This window comes from Heptranchias perlo, chromosome 14, assembly GCF_035084215.1.
Source record: "Heptranchias perlo isolate sHepPer1 chromosome 14, sHepPer1.hap1, whole genome shotgun sequence".
In the NCBI taxonomy this organism is placed as follows: Eukaryota; Metazoa; Chordata; class Chondrichthyes; order Hexanchiformes; family Hexanchidae; genus Heptranchias; species Heptranchias perlo.
In genome coordinates this window covers 37,082,500-37,102,341 of record NC_090338.1, presented here as the reverse complement: position 1 = coordinate 37,102,341, position 19,842 = coordinate 37,082,500, and the positions used below count along the sequence as shown (strand labels likewise).

Sequence of the window (19,842 nt, the reverse complement as noted above, 5' to 3'; positions counted from 1 at the left end):
ACTCCAGGTGTGGTCTCACCAAGGCCCTGTATAACTGCAGTAAGACATCCTTGCTCCTGCATTCGAATCCTCTTGCAATGAAGACCAACATACCATTTGTCTTCCTAATTGCTTGCTGCACTTGCATGTTTGCTTTCAGTGACTGGTGTACAAGGACACCCGGGTCTCTCTGTACATCAACATTTCCCAATCACTATTTAAATAATACTCTGCCTTTCTGTTTTTCCTTCCGAAGTGGATAACTTGATATTTATCCACTGTTATATTGCATCAGCCATGTATTTGCCCACTCACTAACTCAACTTGTCCAAATCGCCTTGAAGCCTCTTTGCATCCTCCTCTCAACTCCCGATCCCACCTAGTTTTGTGTTTTCAGCAAACTTGGAAATATTACATTTGGTCCCCTCATCCAAATCATTGATATATATTGTGAATAGCTGGGGCCCAAGCACTGATCCCTGTGGTACCCCACTAGTCACTGCCTGCCACCCCGAAAAAGACCCATTTATTCCTACTCTCTATTTACCAATTTTCAATCCATGCCAGTATATTATCGCCAATCCCATGTGCTTTAATTTTGCACACTAAGCTCTTATGTGGGACTATCAAAGGTCTTCTGAAAATCCAAATAAACCACATCCACTGGTTCTCCCTTATCTATTCTACCAGTTAAATCCTCAAAAAACTCCAGTAGGTTTGTCAAACACGATTTCTCTTTCATAAATCCATGTTGACTTTGTCCAATCCCGTTGATATTTTCTAAGTGTCCTGTTATCACATCCTTTATAATAGACTCTAGCAGAAATAGGAACAGGAGTAGGCCATTAGGCCTCTCGAACCTGCTCCACCATTTAATAAGATCATGGCTGATCTTCAACCACAACTCCACTTTCCCGCCCGATCCCCATATTCCTTAATTCCCTTAGTGTCCAGTCTTGAATATACTCAACCACTGAGCATCCACAGCAATCTGGGGTACAGAATTTCAAAGATTTCCCACCCTCTGAGTGAAGAAATTCATCATCTCAGTTGTAAATCGCCCACCCCTTATCCTGATACAATGCCTCCTAGCTCTAGGCTCTCCAGCCAGGGGAAACAGTCTCTCCGCATCTACCCTGTCAAACCCTCTCAGAATTTTATACGTTTCAAAGAGATCACCTCTCATTCTTCTAAACTCCAAAGAATATAGGCCCATTCTACTTAATCTCTCCTCATAGGACAATCCTCTCATCCCAGGAATTAATCTGGTGAACCTTCATTGCACTGCCTCTAAGGCAAGTATATCCTTCCTTAAATAAGGAGACCAAAACTGTCCACAGTACTCCAGGTGTGATCTCACCGAAGGCCTGCACGATTGCAGCAAGACGTGCCCATTCTTGTACAGCAAACGCCAACATACTATTTGCCTTCCTAATTGCATGCTGTACCTGCATGTTAACTTTGTGTTTCGTGCAGAAGGACACCAAAATCTCTCTGAACACCAACACTTAATAGTTTCTCACCATTTAAAAAATATTCTGTTTTTCTATTCTTCCTACCAAACTGAATAACCGCACATTTCCCCACATTATACTCCAGCTACCACCTTCTTGCTCACTCACTTAACCTGTTGATATCCCTTTGCAGACTGTGTCCTCCTCGTAGCTTACTTTCCCTCCTAGCTTTCTATAGTCAGCAAACTTGGATACATTATACTCAGTCCTTTCACCCAAGTCACTAATATAGATTGTTAAATAGCTGAAGCCCAAGCATTGATCTTTGCAGCACCCCACTAGTTACAACCTGCCAACCTGAATATGACCCATTCATCCCTACTCTCTGTTTTCTGTCAGTTAACCAATCCTTTATCCATGCTAATATATTATACCCAAACCCATGAGCCCTTATATTGTGTAACAACATTTTGTGTGGCACCTTATCGAATGCCTTTCAAAAATCCAAATATACCACATCCACTGGTTCCCCTTTATCTACCCTGCTAGTTACATCCTCAAAAAACTAAGATTTGTCAAACACAATTTCCCTTTCATAAAACCATGTTGACTCTGCCTAATTATATTTGAGCCCTATATTCTTATGCTCGCTACAACTGGCAATCACAAAGCAGATTCCACTGTATCTAGTGGTGTCCAATTTAGCCCAGATTGAAGTCAGGAGATGAAAAAGAGTTACTGTTTAAATACTTAATCTGGAGGAGCAGCATGAAAGAACAGCTGACAGCAACAAACAAATATGCAATCTGCTCCTCCAGCATTGAGATATCTGAATGGACACAATCCTGCAGCTAATTTAAAATCAGAGATAATCATGCAGATCTAAACGGAGATTATTTAATATCAGCAGGAGCTAGGAATAATGTTGGTAGGGAAAGTTGGCATTTAAATATAACTTTTTAAGAGCCAAACTGAGTAATAGCAATAGCTAGTAGAATGCACTGTTTCAGAGGTTTCCAAACTGGCAGGGCATACAAGGTTATCAGGGAGGTGCGAGGACGGCCTGATGAGATAAAAGCAGTGCATCGAAGTCCACCCGTCTTGCCCCCTCCCGAAGCACATCTCCAGTCCAGGTTGATCCCCATTTTTGCTTTGGTCCTTATCTTCAGGTCCGAGTGAATGTAGAGCTATAATTTTCTGTTCTGATTTTGCACTACCTTACTTTGTCATGGTGTGGAGATGCCGGTGATGGACTGGGGTTGACAATTGTAAACAATTTTACAACACCAAGTTATAGTCCAGCAATTTTATTTTAAATTCACAAGCTTTCGGAGGTTACCTCCTTCCTCAGGTGAACGATGTGGAAATGGAAAAGCATCATAACCTTACTTTGTCAGGTTATGATGCTTTTTTTTTTGTTGAAAGGAAGGTTTGAGTTAAATTGCTTATGTATGATTTAAGCAACTAACATGCAAGAAGTATGCACTGAGATAGACAGGTAGATTTTTATTGGGTATTATCTAGGGATAGGGAGCAAAGGCAGGAAAATGGAGTTGAGGCGCAGATCAGTCATTATCTAATTGAATAGCAGAGCAGGCCCAAGGGTTGAATGGCCTACTCCTGTTCTTAATTTTCCTATGAACAGACATATCAATGTGAAGCAAGCATAACCAGAGTCTCTCAGCCATATGTGTCTTTACCAGGGCTCCATATTCTTTGATGTATATTGTGAATATAAAGTAATAGTTTTTCTAATGGTTTGAATTCTTTATTCATTACTGGAATACCTGAAAACGTAGGAATCAGTTTTTGATCATTTTTATCTTGGTATTTTATGCATCAACATGATAATTATCTACTAAGAAAAATTTCCTTCAATTAAATATTAGGAAGACCGAAGCTATTGCCTTTGGTCCCCGTCACAAACTCCATCCCTCTCCATGGCCACTGTCTTAGGCTGAACCAAAACGTTTGCAACCTTGGTATCCTATTTGAAGCTGAGGAGGTTCCGACCACATATCCACTCCATCACCAAGGCCACCTCCTTCATTAAGAGTCTCCGCCCTTGCCTCAGCTCATTTACTGCTGAAACCCTCATCCATGCCTTTGTTATCTCTAGACTTGACTATTCTAATGCTCTCCTGGCCGGCCTCCCATCTTTCACCCTCCCCAACTTGAGCTCATCCAAAACTCTGCTGCCCATCTCCTAACTCGCACCAAGTCCTGATCACCCATCAACCCCGTGCTCGCTGACCTACATTGGCTCCTGGTCTGGCAACACCTCGATTTTAAAATTCTCATCCTTGTTTTTAAATCACTCCATGGCCTCGCCGCTCCCTACCTCTAACCTCCTTCACCTACAACCTTCCAAGATCTCTGCGCTTGGTGCAAGAATGGAAAAATACTGTTTCTTGGAAAAAAAGAAGAGGGGAATGCATGGCACATGAACCTCCAAAAGTTTGGGAACCTCTCCAGTGGTTGAAATGCCAAAGAAAAACAAACATAGTTGTGGACATCAACTGGCATACTGTTGAACATTTTGGCAGACTGAAATTTTGTGTTGAACTTTTGGGAGACAGGTGCTGGGTTTTGCTGGACAGAAGTTTTCAGGTTGAATTTTAAGGAGATGGGGGTCATCTTATATGAGGGTCAGCTTGTACACAAGCATATAAGTTAAGAAAAATGGCCAGTATATAAATGTTGGCTTAAAGTAGTTTTAAAAAGAAAACCAAGACAAATTGGATATTTTCTACTTCACATCAGGAGGTGCATTATTGCCATTATGTTTTGGGGAGTTTTATCTAGTTTTTTTAAATTCACCGAGATTAGGAGATGGAAGACTTGAGCATTACAGTCATAAGCTGTTTAATATGGAGAAATACATTTTGCATTTATTCTCATGTTATTTTGTTAATTTTTTTTAATATGAGCTACAGATAATATTAAGCCAGGATATTTTTGGAATTTTTAATTCAGCTCCCTTATATTGTTGAGCACTGTAACTCCAAACTATTACTTCACTGAAGACATCAGTTCTCAACAATAAACAAAAAAAATTGATTCTGCGTAAAAAAGTACTGCTGTTGTTGACAGTGACAATTATGAAATTTGGCTGTAGTTATGACATCATTTTTGGCTTTGCAATTGGCTTTTCCTTTTACTGCAATGATGAGCAGTGGAGACCACCTCCACTGATGCTAAATTTTGTAACAAAACCAGAACATAAGTTTGCCTTTTTTTTTTAAATGAAATGTAGCAAAACAATTTAATTAGGTTGTGTCACACTGTATTGAACTGTGGCAATTAAGTTCTCAGATCTTTAACATAAGAATCTATTCTAAGAAAACTTTATTTTTAAAAAACTTCATGTCAAGATTCTCCTTCTTTCACTATCCTTCTAATCCATGTTGTGTTAAAGAGCAAGTTGGCAATCCATTTACACATTTTGTACGGAGTTGTACTACTCACTATGCTGCTTCAGTACAGTTCCTTGTATAATGGAGTGACGACTACCTTTAACAACCATTGGCAAATGAAAATGTTCACTGTCCTCAAGGCTGAATTTCAATCTGGGTTCTAACAGTAGACTTTAAGATTGCACCACCTAAAGTCTTCTATTCCCCTACATAAACTAATCGATGGAAGATAAGTACGGAGAAAAACATGCATAGTTTCAAAAGTGAACTTTTAAAAAAAATTTGTTCATGGGATGTGGGCATCGCCGGCGAGGCCAGCATTTATTGCCCATCCATAATTGCCCTTGAGAAGGTGGTAGTGAGCCGCCTTCTTGAACCGCTGCAGTCCGCGTGGTGAAGGTTCTCCCACAGTGCTGTTAGGAAGGGAGTTCCAGGATTTTGACCCAGCGATGATGAAGGAACGGCGATATATTTCCAAGTTGGGATGGTGTGTGACTTAGAAGGGAACGTGCAGGTGGTGTTGTTCCCATGTGCCTTCTGCTCTTGTCCTTCTAGGTGGTAGCGGTTGTGGGTTTGGAAGGTGCTATCGAATAAGCCTTGGTGAGTTGCTGCAGTGCATCCTGTGGATGGTACACACTGCAGCCACAGTTCGCCGATGGTGAAGAGAGTGAATGTTTAGGGTGGTGGATGGGGTGCCAATCAAGCGGGCTGCTTTGCCCTGGATGGTGTCGAGCTTCTTGAGTGTTGTTGGAGTTGCACTCATCCAGGCAAGTGGAGAGTATTCCATCACACTCCTGACTTGTGCCTTGTAGATGGTGGAAAGGCTTTGGGGAGTCAGGTGAGTTACTCGCTGCAAATACCCAGCCTCTGACCTGCTCTCGTAGCCACAGTATTTATATGGCTGGTCCAGTTAAGTTTCTGGTCAATGGTGACCCCCAGAATGTTGATGGTGGGGGATTCGGCGATGGTAATGCTGTTGAATGTCAAGGGGAGGTGGTTAGACTCTCTCTTGTTGGAGATGGTCATTGCCTGGCACGAATGTTACTTGCCACTTATCAGCCCAAGCCTGGATATTGTCCAGGTCTTGCTGCATGCGGGCTCGGACTGCTTCATTATCTGAGGGGTTGCGAATGGAACTGAACATTGCAATCATCAGCGAACATACCCATTTCTGACCTTATGATGGAGGAAAGGTCATTGATGAAGCAGCTGAAGATGGTTGGGCCTAGGACACTGCCCTGACGAACTCCTGCAGCAATGTCCTGGGGCTGATATGATTGGCCACCAACAACCACTACCATCTTCCTTTGTGCTAGGTATGACTCCAGCCACTTGAGAGTTTGCCCCCTGATTCCCATTGATTTAAATTTTAATAGGGCTCCTTGGTGCCACACTCGGTCAAATGCTGCCTTGATGTCAAGGGCAGTCACTCCCACCTCACCTCTGGAAATCAGCTCTTTTGTCCATGTTTGGACCAAGGCTGTAATGAGGTCTGGAGCCGAGTGGTCCTGGCGGAACCCAAACTGAGCATCGGTGAGAAGGTTATTGGTGAGTAAGTGCCACTTGATAGCACTGTCGACGACACCTTCCATGATTTTGCTGATGATTGAGAGTAGAGTGAAGGGGCGGTAACTGGCCGGATTGGATTTGTCCTGCTTTTTGTGGACAGGACATACCTGGGCAATTTTCCACATTGTCGGGTAGATGCCAGTGTTATAGCTGTACTGGAACAGCTTGGCTAGAGGTGCAGCTAGTTCTGGAGCACAAGTCTTCAGCACTACAGCCGGGATGTTGTCGGGGCCCATAGCCTTTGCTGTATCCAGTGCACTCAGCCGTTTCTTGATATCACGTGGAGTGAATTGAATCGGCTGAAGGCTGGCTTCTGTGATGGTGGGGATATCGGGAGGAGGCCGAGATGGATCATCCACCCGGCACTTCTGGCTGAAGATGGTTGCAAACGCTTCAGCTTTGTCTTTTGCACTCACGTGCTGGACTCCGCTATCATTGAGGATGGGGATGTTTACTTGCAAGGGTTTCCCTTCTATTTTTCGAGTAAATAAGGTCAGCATGTAGCAGAGTCATACAGACCAGAAGGTCCCAGCTTCAATTCCCAGTCTGTGTAGTTATCCGGTCTGTCTAGGTGGCTCCTGATGTTTTGGTGAGGGCAGGATTGGGGTTGACTGTAATGGTAAGTCTCTTCTGCCAACACTCACCGCCTGTTCACACATGCAAAATGGTCATTTGATTGCGATATCAGAAGCTAAATGGCACCGATGGAATCATGCTCCATCAGGAATCAATAACATCCGGAGTGGTGGAAGGAAAGATGAAGAAAATTGAGAAAAAAAACTTTCTAGTGTTAACATAAAAATTAATGTACACAATCAACCTAGCAATTTACTAAGGATCTCATCAATACAGCTTTGGCCACATTATTCCTCTTACCTTTCAAACCCAGGGTCTGTAATTGAAACAACTTTCCAAGCTCAAAAGGTAGAACCCGTAACAGGTTATTGTTCAAAAGCAGTTCCCTGAAAGAAAAAACGTTTAAATAAAAAAGCGGCATCCCCTAAATCTTGTTGAGGATTACAACAGTATTACTGGGCCAATGTGTGAAAATCAGACTACATTAAGAAATACGTTGCTTCACGTTTCTGACCCACTTGAGGGAAACTTCTTCAGATGCTATTAGTGTGTGGACTTGAAGAGGAGCAAAAGATTACTATGAGTTAAAAACATTACATATCTGCATAAAACAATGGCTAGTTAGTGGTGAATTATTCTTAATGTAATCATCTTCAATTTTAAATGAAGTTCAACCTCCACATACAATTAGTTACAATCAACATTAATCACAGCCTGAAACGTGATGCATAAAAAAAAAATTAGAAAAAAGAGAGGGATAAATGATCTTTTGTTCTCATATTATATGTACATTAGACAAATGACAAGAGGCACTGAAGTGTGGGCAGCATGATCTTAACAGTTTTCTCCAGGTATGCTCAGATGAGCGAGTATAATCTTTCTTCCCACAATGAGCCGGCCATTATTAAAAAGCACTTGATGAAGAGCTGTAGCTTGCTATCAGTACAAACTACTTCCATTCATGTTGATAGTTTATTCTGTCAATGCTGAACCAAAACTGCTTCATCTGGAAGCATGTGACCTTTGGCTGCTGTTAGCCAGTTGCTTGGACAAGCTGCTGGGACGAATGCATTGAAGCAACCTTGACTTTCTCCTTGTGGATGAAGAAGTTAGAGGTGGAGATATAAGGGCTGTAATCCCCGTTTGTCACACAATAAAACATTGCGAGTACCTCTTCAATAGCCACGCCTTCCAGCAGCGCACGAACCTCCCTGCGTAGAATTGTCCTAAGAAAATAATTTTCTTGAGCTTTAGTGTATGCCTGAAAGTGGAGAGCACAGCTCTCAATTATGTACTTTCTGAAATAACAATCTGCTGGCTGCGAGTGTGGCAGTCAGTGGAATGGTTAGATACAGCCCCACTTGCATCACCTCCAGTGGCTGGTAGAGACTAGAGACAGATGGGGCTTCATTTTTCTGGGTCCTGCTGATTACCTTGTGGATGTACGATTACAAATATGTTACTCAAAAGTAATTTAGAAAAGTAGATTCTGGGAAATGAGGTGGGTCAAGTGGAACAAGTGTCAGTGGGGAAACAATTAGGGAACAGCGATCATAGTATAATAAGTTTTAGATTAGCTATGGAAAAGTACAAGGACCACTAAAGTAAAAATGCTCAAATGGAGGAGGGCCAATTTCAGTGGGATGAGAATGGATCTGCCCGAGTAAATTGGAATCAAAGATTCACTAGAATGATTCCAGGGATGAGGGGCTTTAGTTACATGGATAGACTGGAGAAGCTGGGGTTGTTCTCCTTGGAACAGAGACGGTAGTGAGGAGATTTGATAGAGGTATTCAAAATCATGAAGGGTCTAGACAGAGTAGAGAGAAACTGTTCCCATTGGTGGGAGGGTCAAGAACCAGAGGACACAGATTTAAGGTGATTAGCAAAAGAGCTAAGGAGACATGAGGAAAAACATATTTTTTTTTAAACACAGCGAGTAGTTAAGATCCGGAATGCACTGTCAGAGGGGGTGGTGGAGGCAGATTCAATCATGGCCTTTAAAAGGGAACTGGATTAGTACTTGAAAGGAAAAAATTTGCAGGGCTACAGGGATAGGGCGGGGGAGTGGGACTAGCTGGATTGCTCTTGCCTAGAGCCGGCACAGACTCGATGGGCTGAATGGCCTCCTTCTGCGCTGTAACCTTTCCATGATTCTATGATTGGCAGGCAAAACTGTAATTGAATAATGGGTAGCCTTTAAGGAGGAGATAGTTCGGGTACAGTCTAGGTACATTCCCATGAGGGGGAAAGGTAGGACAACTAAAGCCAGAGTTCCCTGGATAACAAAAGAGATAGAGAGTAAGATGAAGCAGAAAAAAGCTGTGTATGTCAGATGTCAGGTCGAAAATATAAGTGAGAACACAGGCTGAATATAGAAAGTTCAGAGGAGGCGAAAAAGGAAGTAAGAGGGGCAAAGAGAGAGTATGAGAATGGACTGGCGGCTAACATAAAAGGGAATCCAAAAGTCTTCTATAGGCATGTAAACAGTAAACAGGTAGGAAGGAGGGATGGGACCAATTAAGGACCAAAAACGAAATCTATGCGTGGAGGCAGAGCGCATGGCTGAGATACTAAATGAGTATTTTGCATTGGTCTTTACCAAGGAAGATGCTGCCAAAGTCAAAGTGAAGAGGTAATTGAGGTACTGGATGGGCTAAAAATTGATCGAGGTGGTACTAGAATGGCCAGCTGTACTTAAAGTAGATAAGTCACCCGGTCCGGTTGGGATGCATCTTAGGTTGCTGAGGGAAGTACGGGTGGAAATTGTGGAGGTACTGACCATAATCTTCCAATCATCCTTAGATACAGGGGTGGTGCCAGAGGACTGGAGAATTGCAAATGTTACACCCTTGTTCAGAAAAGGGTACAAGGATAAACCCAGCAACTATAGGCCGTACAGTTTAATCTCGGTAGTAGCGTAACTTTTAGAAACGATAATCTGGGACAAAATTAATAGTCACTTGGACAAGTGTGGATTAATAAAGGAATGCCAGCACTAATTTGTTAAAGGCAAATAGCGTTTAACTAACTTGATAAAGAGTTTTTGGATGAGGAAACAGAGAGGGTAGATGAGGGCAATGCGGTTAATGTGGTGTATATGGACTTCCAAAAGGTGTTTGATAAAGTGCCGCATAATAGGCTTGTCATCAAAGTTGAAGCCCACAGAATAAAGGGGGCAGTGGCAGCATGGATATGAAATTGGCTAAGTAATAGGAAACAGAGTAGTGGTGAACGGTTGTTTTTCAGACTGAAGGGAGGTATAGTGGTGTTCCCCAGGGGTCGGTACTAGGACCGCTGCTTTTCTTGTTATTTATTAAAGACTTGGACTAGAGTGTGGAGGGCACAATTTCCAAATTTGCAGAAGACATAAAACTTGGAAGGGTAGTGAACAATGAGGAGTCATGATGTGGAGATGCCGGTGATGGACTGGGGTTGACAATTGTAAACAATTTTACAACACCAAGTTATAGTCCAGCAATTTTATTTTAAATTCACAAGCTTTCGGAGGCTTCCTCCTTCGTCAGATTTTCACATCGTTCACCTGACGAAGGAGGAAGCCTCCGAAAGCTTGTGAATTTAAAATAAAATTGCTGGACTATAACTTGGTGTTGTAAAATTGTTTACAACAATGAGGAGGATAGTGATAGTCTTCAAGAGGACATAGACGGACTGGTGAAATGAGCAGACAAGTGGCTGATGAAATTCAACGCAGAAAAGTGTGAAGTGATACATTTTGGTAGGAAGAATGAGGAGAGGCAATATAAACTAATGGGCACAATTCTAAAAGAGGTACAGGAACAGAGAGATCTGGGGGTATATGTGCATAAATCGTTGAAGGTGGCAGGGCAGGTTGAGAAAGCGGTTAAAAAAGCATATGGGATCTGGGTTTTATAAATAGAGGCATAGAGTACAAAAGCAAGGAAGTTATGATGAACCTTTATAAAACACTGGTTCGGCCACAACTAATTGTGTCCAGTTCTGGGCACCGCACTTTAGGAAGGACGTGAAGACCTTAGAGAGGGTGCAGAAGAGATTGACTGGAATGATTCCAGGGATAAGGGACTTCAGGGATGAGGAACTTCAGTCACTTGCATAGACTGGAGAAGCTGGGGTTGTTCTCCTTGGAACAGAGAAGGTTGAAAGGAGATTTGATAGAGGTATTCAAAATTATGAAGCGTCCAGACAGAGCGGATAGAAAGAAACTGTTCCCATTGGCAGAGGGGTCAAGAACCAGAGGACATAGATTTATGGTGATTGGCAAAAGAACCAAAGATGACATGAGAAAAAACTTTTTTAAAAAAACACAGCAAGTGGTTGTGATCTGGAATGCACTGCCAGAGGGGCTGGTGGAGGCAGATTCAGTCATGGCTTTCAAAAGGGAATTGGATAAGTACTTGAAGGAAAAAAATTTGCAGGGCTGAGGGGTGAGGGTGGGAAAGCAGACTTGCTGGACTGCTCTTGCAGAGCTGGCACGGACTCCACAGGCCGAACGTCCTCCTTCTGTGCTGTAACCATTCTATGATTCTAAATTTGGCCCTCTGATCTACACTGTTTTGTGGCTTGTAATGCACAATGAGGATACCATTTCCCTTCCTATTTCTCAATTCTATCTATATGGATTCTGTCTCAAGTGCAACGTCCAGGACAACCTTACATTCTAGTGGAGCAATAGAATCCTTTATTAACACTGCCTACCTACCTCTCTTCACTCCCTATCGTTCCCAAATTATAACTAGGAATATTAAGTTCCCAATCCTACCCAAAACTAAGCCACACCTCCAATATAATTACTGCATCATATCCTTCCAGCTATGAACGCTTTAAGTAATCCAATTTTGCTTTGACTGTTTCATGCATTTGCATACTTACCACTCAATTCTGACTCTAATTTTAATTTTAAAAAAAAATAGGAGTATTGATCTTTTTCAATTTCCTGATTGTCTCCTTTAATTTTTTGATATACCTTGCTGCTTCTATAAATGTTTTTAATCCCTCCATCATATTTTTGGATATATTGACCATTTTTCCACTGAAAAGATCTGGTTCAGAGTTATTTTTTAATATATACTTCTAAAGTTGAAGCTTGCTTTAAAGGGGCTAGTTTCTCAGGACATGCAAATAAATAACCAAATAAAGCATTTAGCTAGATGGCTTCAGACAATGGGGAGGGGGGAGGTGGAGGCTCATGAAAATACATTCCAGCAGACATTCACACTGTAGGGATTTTGCATATCCAATCATTTTGAGCTTTGTATTGGGCGAATTTCAAAGCGTTGGGGGGCTGTGCCCAGGCAGATTTGATCAGCCTCTCAACTGGCCAGCCTTCAGCCACGAAAGAGTCAGGAATAAAACAACCTAACTTCCTATCCAGGGAAGCTTACGAAACAGCAAAGCTATAAATGCAGGCCATCTTTTCTTAAGGGAAAACTGGGAGGGCCAAGAGGTTAGAAATGTGAGATTAGCTAGAAAACTTCTCATTTAAATAAGATGACCCACCGAAGTGGGTGGTAATATCATGTATACTTTATTTTAAGGATAATTGCAAATATAACACACAGATTGAACTAAGTGACTCTGATCATACCTATTGCTCTGTACATTTCACCCATGTAATAAAAGAGTTTACAATTCAAACCAAACTTCAGCTCATCAACTGTTAACTTGATCCACCTTCAGAGATTGAGTAGATACCTGTGCAAAAGACAAATATATGATCCAGATCACAAGAAAATGCTGCTGCATCCAAGGGTTAGGCTATTATACAAGTAGATATAGGGTAGTGCAAGTCAACTCCCATAAAAGAAAAATACTCAGTCCACTTAAAAGACTACACTGAACCTTACAAGGTACCTACAGTAGACTTGAATTTGTTATACCTTTACTACCTCAGCTTCTTTCTTTCCCTTCCTTCTCAATATTGTCTTATTTATTTCAGCTAAGCCTTTTGCTTCTATTCCAATAGCTTTATTAATACTGCTCTACCTTTCCACAAATCTAATTTTCCCCACATTGGTTCAAAATGTCCTCCATTGCTCGACTAACCCTTTCCACAAGTACATTTTTGCCACTTCGGTGAAGGTGATGGCTATCCCTTAGTATAGCCTTCTCTTGTTCCAGAACTCTCACCAATGCCCCAAGAATGCAAATCCCTCTGTTCTACACCAGCTCAGGAGACCTTCTTGATCTTCCTCTCCTTTAACCAACCACCCAGTGTGGCACAGGAAGTAATCTGGAGATTACCACCCTTGAGGTCTTATTTTTCAATCTACTGCCTAACTCTTCAATATACCTCAAACATACTTATACCTATTTTGTTGGTTCCATGTGGACCACAACTATTGGGTATTCTCCCTCCCTTTGCAGAAGTTTTTCCATCTGTTCCATGATGTCATTCAGCCTAGCACCAGGGAGGCAAGTGTGTGGTGGCCCAACGGTTATGGTACTAGACCAGCAATCTTCAGGTCATACATTCAAATCTCAGCATGGCAAACTGTGAAATTAATTTCCATAAATCTGGATTACTGCAAAAAAATACAACTGGTTCACTAATGTTCTTCAGGGAAAGGAATCTGCCATCCCTACCCAGTCTTGTGTACACATAGCTCCAATCCCACACCGTGGTTCATTCATAATGCCTTCGGGGCAACACTGCCTTGCCAGTGATGCTCACATCCCAAGAACAAAAAAAAAATTGCCATTTGGGATTCCTGGTTACAACTGCAACATGGTTGTATTAACTATAGAAACTTCTACTACCATCGGTTATAGTCTTCCTGTCTTTCACTCCCTTGCTCCACTGTCTTACAAGTAGCTCAGGACCACTCTTCGCAGTCAGTGTCACTGTCCACCTCATATGTATCCAACACTATGTATCTATGGATAGTTCACTCGAGTCCTGTCTTTCTCTGCTGCCCCTCCAGATAATCACCTACTTCTCTTTTGCTACACTATCTCGCAGTCCCGAGTGACCACATTCTAGATTATGATCCAGAAACTCCTCATCCCATCAGATGCTGCACAATGTGGCCAACGGTCACTTGAACAATATGCTCTGCTTCCCCTCTATGTTCAACTTAAAATGTAAACTGTTTGTCTAGACTTCCCCAGTAAACCTTTTATTTTATTATTCATTCATGGAATGTGGGTGTTGCTGGCAAGGCCAGCTTTTATTGCTCACCCCTAACTGCCCTTGAGAAGGTGGTGGTGAGCCGCCTTCTTGAACCGCTCCACTTCGTGCAGTGAAGGCACTCCCACAGCGCTGTTAGGTAGGAGTTCCAGGATTTTGACCCAGTGATGATGAAGGAACGACGATATATTTCCAAGTTCCAAGGTGAACGTGCAGGTGGTGGTGTTCCCATGTGCCTGCTGCCCTTGTCCTTCTAGATGGCAGAGGTTGCAGGTTTGGGAGGTGCTGTTGAAGAAGCCTTGGCGAGTTGCTGCAGTGCATCTTGTAGTTGGTACACACTGCAGCCACAGTGCACTGATGGTGGAGGGAGTGAACGTTTAAGGTGATGGATGAGGTGCCAATCAAGTGGGCTGCTTTGTCCTAGACGGTGTTGAGCTTCGAGTGTTGTTGGAGCTACACTCATCCAAGCAAGTGGAGAGTATTCCATCACACTCCTGACTTGTGCCTTGTAGATGGTGGAAAGACTTTGGGGAGTCAGGGGGTGAGTCACTCGCTGCAGAATACCCAGCCTCTGACCTGCTCTTGTAGCCACAGTATTTATGTGGCTAGCCCAGTTAGGTTTCTGGTCAATGGGGACCCCCAGGATGTTGATGGTGGGGGATTCGGCAATGGTAATGCAGGTGAACGTCAAGGGGAGGTGGTTAGACTCTCACTTGTTGGATGTTGTCATTGTTTGACATGAATGTTATTTGCCACTTGTCAGCCCAAGCCTGGATAGTATCCAGGTCTTGCTGCATGTGGGGATGGACTGCTTCATTATCTGAGGGGTTGCAAATGGAGCTGAACACTGTGCAATCAGCAAACATCCCCACTTCTGGCCTTAATGATAGAGAGAACGTCATTGATGAAGCAGCTGAAGATGGTTGGGCCTAGGACACTGCCCTGAGGAACGCATGCAGCAATGGCCTGGGGCTGAGATGATTGGCCTCCAACAACCACTAACATCTTCCTTTGTGCTGGGTATGACTCCAGCCACTGGAGAGTTTTCCCTCAGATTCCCATTGACTTCAATTTTACTAGGGCTCCTTAGTGCCATACTCTGTCAAATGCTGCCTTGATGTGAAAGGCAGTCACTCTCACCTCACCTCTGGAATTCAGCTCTTTTGTCCATGTTTGGACCAAGACCGTAACGAGGTCTGGAGCAGAGTGGTCCTGGCAGAACCCAAACGGAGCATTGGTGAGCAGGTAAGTGCCGCTTGATAGCATTGTCGATGACACCTTCCATCACTTTGCAGATGATTGAATGTCAAATTTGATTCTGAATCAAACTCTGCTTACTCATTACACAAGAGTATTAATTATAGAAATAAAATTACTGCCCAACTGCACCTTACTGTTGAACTCCCTCCAAAGCTCAAACCCCATTGACGCTAAATTCCACTCTACTGGCCTTTCACACTCCACTGACTACATGCAGTTCAAGATTGATCTCTTGCTACTCATTTATATTGGGCCAAATCTTGCTGGAAAAATAACGGCGTGTTAAATGACACAAACAGTTATTAACGTGTAAATTGGTCAGCAAGTTTAAGGAATTAAGAGATATGCTGTGAGTTGCGAATTTCCAGAACTTGGTCAATTTACACTGCTCCCCGTTTGCTTCTCACAAACGGCATCACACCCTTAGACTCCCCGTTATTTTTAAAAACTTACTGGATTTGCACACTGATTGTCCATGAATCTCGCCGCAGAAAGTTAGGGCTGGTAAATAAGAGCCTAAGTACCCTTTAATGACATGAAGTGCAACAACCACCTTCTCTTAGATAGCACCATAAATGGAAAGAAACATCCCAAGGCACTTCACAAATTAGGCATAAGGCAAACAGACACCAAGCTAGGAAGGAAGATTAGAAGGGGTGACCAAAGACTTGGTCAAAGGCAGGGTTTTTAAAAGGTTGAAAAGCAGAGAAGTTTAGGAAGGCTCTTCCATAGCAGCTGAAAGCTGTGTCACTAAGGGGGAGACAAAGGGAGGGGGTGCACAGTGGAAAAGCACAGCCAGAATGGGATATAGGAGTGGAAGAGAAAAAAAAAATCAGCCAAGGTTTACACTCCTGATTGCGATCCAGTGACCCTTGCTGGAAAGATTCTATGTGATGCCAGGACCAGGCTCAGTTGCACTGCCTTCCATAGTTGTATAGTTGGTCAGTACTTGGGCTGCATTTACACCACGGCAGTAGAGTCGGTGCAAATCGGTTTCACTTGGTCAGGATCCCTCTAGGAAGTCTTGCTCCGCTTCGCTCCAGTGTCAGGTCAGGAGCCAACTCCAGATTCCCAGTACAGCTTTGGCGTGAAGCGACTTTAGGCCGAGTATCCTGGCTGGCACAGAAAGGCGGGCCAGTCGGGTGAGATATTGGAGGGAGGCCAGTGACAATGGAAGCAAAGCTGGGGCTCGTTTCTCCAGAAAAGAGAAGGCTGAGGGGTGACCTGATAGAGGTCTTTAAAATTATGGACTGGTTTTGATAAGATTGATGTAGAGAAAATGTTTCCACTTGAGGGAATCCAAAAGTATATAATTTTAAAGTGTATGAAACCAGCCCCAGCCAAAGGTTTTGGACATGCCTGACATACACAGAGATCACCAGTAAAATGGCCATAGATAAACCATACTAAGAGATCATGGATAAGCAGTGTTGTCACCAGGCCCATTAATGCCTTGCAAAAATGGCAAGTTGATGCATCCAAATAACAAAGGAAGGCCATTCAGCCCACCTAGCTCATTCATCCATAGAAATCTAGTTTCTCCCTCCATCACAATGCCTAGCTTCTCTTCAATGATTTGAGTTTTTGACTCGCACTAATACAAAGACTGTACCAGATATTGATCACTCTTTATAAGTGCTTCCTAACTGACATCAGTCCTGAACTTGCTTTTTAACCATTTTATATCCAAATTGCTTTTCTGGCTTTGGAGGTTTAACTTAGTGTTCCAGATTTATTCTTCCTACTCTGCTTAGTATCAGATCTCTACAAAAGTCCTCTCTCATTTACCTCCTTTCAGGGCTGAGTCTATCCTCAATGCTGATGTACTTGCTAGGCTTTGCACTGTTTGCATTATGATGTAGAGATAAGCAGTGTTGATTGAAATAAACTGATAATTTTGTAATGTAAATTCACATTACTGTGGAATAAAGCATCTTAGCAATTCAAACAAAGGCTTATTTCACCTCGTGTTAACTCAGTCCACCTTTGGAGATTGAAGACATGCAACTGTAAAAGACACTGGTATCTGGTTCAGGTCACAAGGAAGTTCCAATGTTACACCCTAAGGTCACACCATCATACAAGTAGATATACGGCAGTGAACTTCCATAAAAGCAAGACCCTCAGACTGCTTACAGCAGCAACTGATGCCACTGAACCAGAGAAGATATCTGTGGCAGACTCAAATCTGTAATAATGCCTTGCTTCTGGGTTTGTTGTGTAGTGCAGTACAGAACCCACTTGTCTATCTAACCAGCTTTGGGACTTATTGGTCAGTTTTCAACAGTGGGTATTTCATTGGCTTCTCTAATTTAAAATCAAAGTTTCATTGCCTGCTTAGCCTGCCTCTTCATTTGCAAGTCCATTTAATTTGAGACTTCGCTGTATGTTCTGCTCCTCAAATATAACATGTCTGTAATTTTATAAAGAACTCTCATACAACATCAGGCAATATCCATCATTACCCTTTAATGAATTCCTGATCACAATACTAAATTAGGCCAGAACTTAAGGCATTAGACTATGTGACTGACATACAGATTTCACAGAAAAGCACATGGAATGGCAGAATGTGATCTCCAAAACACTGGTGAAAATCTGGAATCTAATGTAATAAAAACAGAAACTGACTTATTCAATCACTATAAACGAGTGGCCCTAATTTAAGCATGCAAAATGCAATTTCCAAAACAATGATAGAAGGTAGAATAAGGATGAAGCCCAGAATCAGTATGCACTAGATGGTGAACTTTGGAAAATTCACATAACCAAAAATTTCTTAAAGGGTTGACATGCAGGTATTTCTCTGCATATGATTGACGGTAGACTATTTGTATGTGCAGACTGAATAACGAAGAATGCAATTTGAGATAGAGAGGATTCCCCCCTCCCCCACTCATTTATACAGAAAAGGAAAATCCAAATAGTTTTGAACTTGCCGACAATTATTCTAGGAGATCAACATATTTAGTTTCCTTTTTCATTTAACAGATAATTTCCAAATCAACAGAATAGCAATTTACATGGAAGGCATGAGATATTTTTTAAAAATTCAAACCCCAGAAAAATGCAATAAAGAAAACGCCACATTATTTCAGAGGAATCTTTGTTCCTCCTTAATGTTCTGGATAAGATAAATCAGGGATGTCCAAACTTTTTGTCTTTGTTGTCACGTAGCTGTGTACCATGGAGCTTCGGGGGGAAAACAATGATAAAGTTTAAATCCAGGTTCCCATTAATTTGCATACATGAAGTAGACAATACTAACATCTTGGTTTTTTTTGATTATAGGATTTTCCAATGAATCAACAGAGTTGAAAAAGCACCTTTCCAAAATTCCAGATTCACAAAATTCCAACAGGTTGAAAAATCAGTGAATAACAAATTTAAGCAAAAATAGGATTGAGCTGTTTGGGCTTTGAGAATCAGATTGTCAGAGCTCATGAGGTACAAGTTAGGTACCTCTTAGTCAGACTGGGAGACATCCAAACAAATAAATCTGGTACAAGACTGGCAAAGTAAAGTCCTGAACAGACAGGTCAAGCAGCCACTTAAATTGCAATTTAACTTTTTTTTAAAATTAAAAGTGCTGTCTAGTAAAAGACAATTAAAACCACCAGTTTCCCTCCCATCAATGCTGATCAAAACTTAGACCGTCGCCCCATGACGATCTAGTCCCCAACAGGAAATTACTGCAGAGAATTTTAGGAAAATTCTTGTACACTGATGTACTACATTGGAGCACCGACATCCTATCAATCCAAATCAAATCTCGCTGAATTATCACACTGAAGCTTCATGCAGCATACTCCTATAAAGTGCAGTTATCTGGAAATCGGTTATGAGTGTGCGTGGCAGAGGTTTAGATGCACCCTCCTGTCCACCAGTTGAAGCAGAACTATTGGACCATGTAAACAGATCTGGATTGGCCCTTGCAACCTCCATACAAAGCGTACCAAAAACAAAATGCAAAAAAATGAAAAATTTGGAAACACTCAGCAGGTCAGGCAGCATCTATTAGACCTGGAAGATATTACAAAAACAGCTTTTAAAAAGGAACAGAACAAGGGAAGGTGGAAAAGAGAAAAACCTACATGTACAAAAGAAAAAGAATGACCTGTTAAGTGCTCAAGTGGAGAACAGGAGATGGTAAAATGGCAGAAGTGATTAGCATAAAACAGGAGGCATAATTAGAAATCAAAGAAATAAAAGAGAAACATGACACAGGAAGTGTGTGATTAACTAAAAAAGGATAGTGAAGTGGGGAATAGGCAGATAGAAAAGTAGCATGAAAATAAAACGGTAAAGCGGATCAGATTCCACTGGTCTCAGAACACGGAAGAGAAAAGGGCGCAAACTAAAGTATCACGTTCCAACAAGGGGAAGTCACCATCCCAAGCAAACTCATATTGAGGTGATAATAATGTGAAAATCAGGTTAATTATTTAATCAAAAAAGA

At 42.0% G+C, this 19,842-nt stretch overlaps 1 protein-coding gene across 4 annotated transcripts in view; it reads right to left on the bottom strand.

Annotated features, from left to right (window-relative positions):
• The window catches only part of cnot6a (CCR4-NOT transcription complex, subunit 6a), a 79,527-nt gene that overhangs the window by 29,955 nt on the left and 29,730 nt on the right, over nucleotides 1-19,842 (bottom strand). For all 4 annotated transcript variants that reach the window (XM_067996285.1, XM_067996288.1, XM_067996287.1 and 1 more), the window contains exon 4: nucleotides 7,295-7,380. In XM_067996285.1, the coding sequence (XP_067852386.1) occupies nucleotides 7,295-7,380 (86 nt within the window). The remainder of the gene's footprint in view (nucleotides 1-7,294; nucleotides 7,381-19,842) is intronic.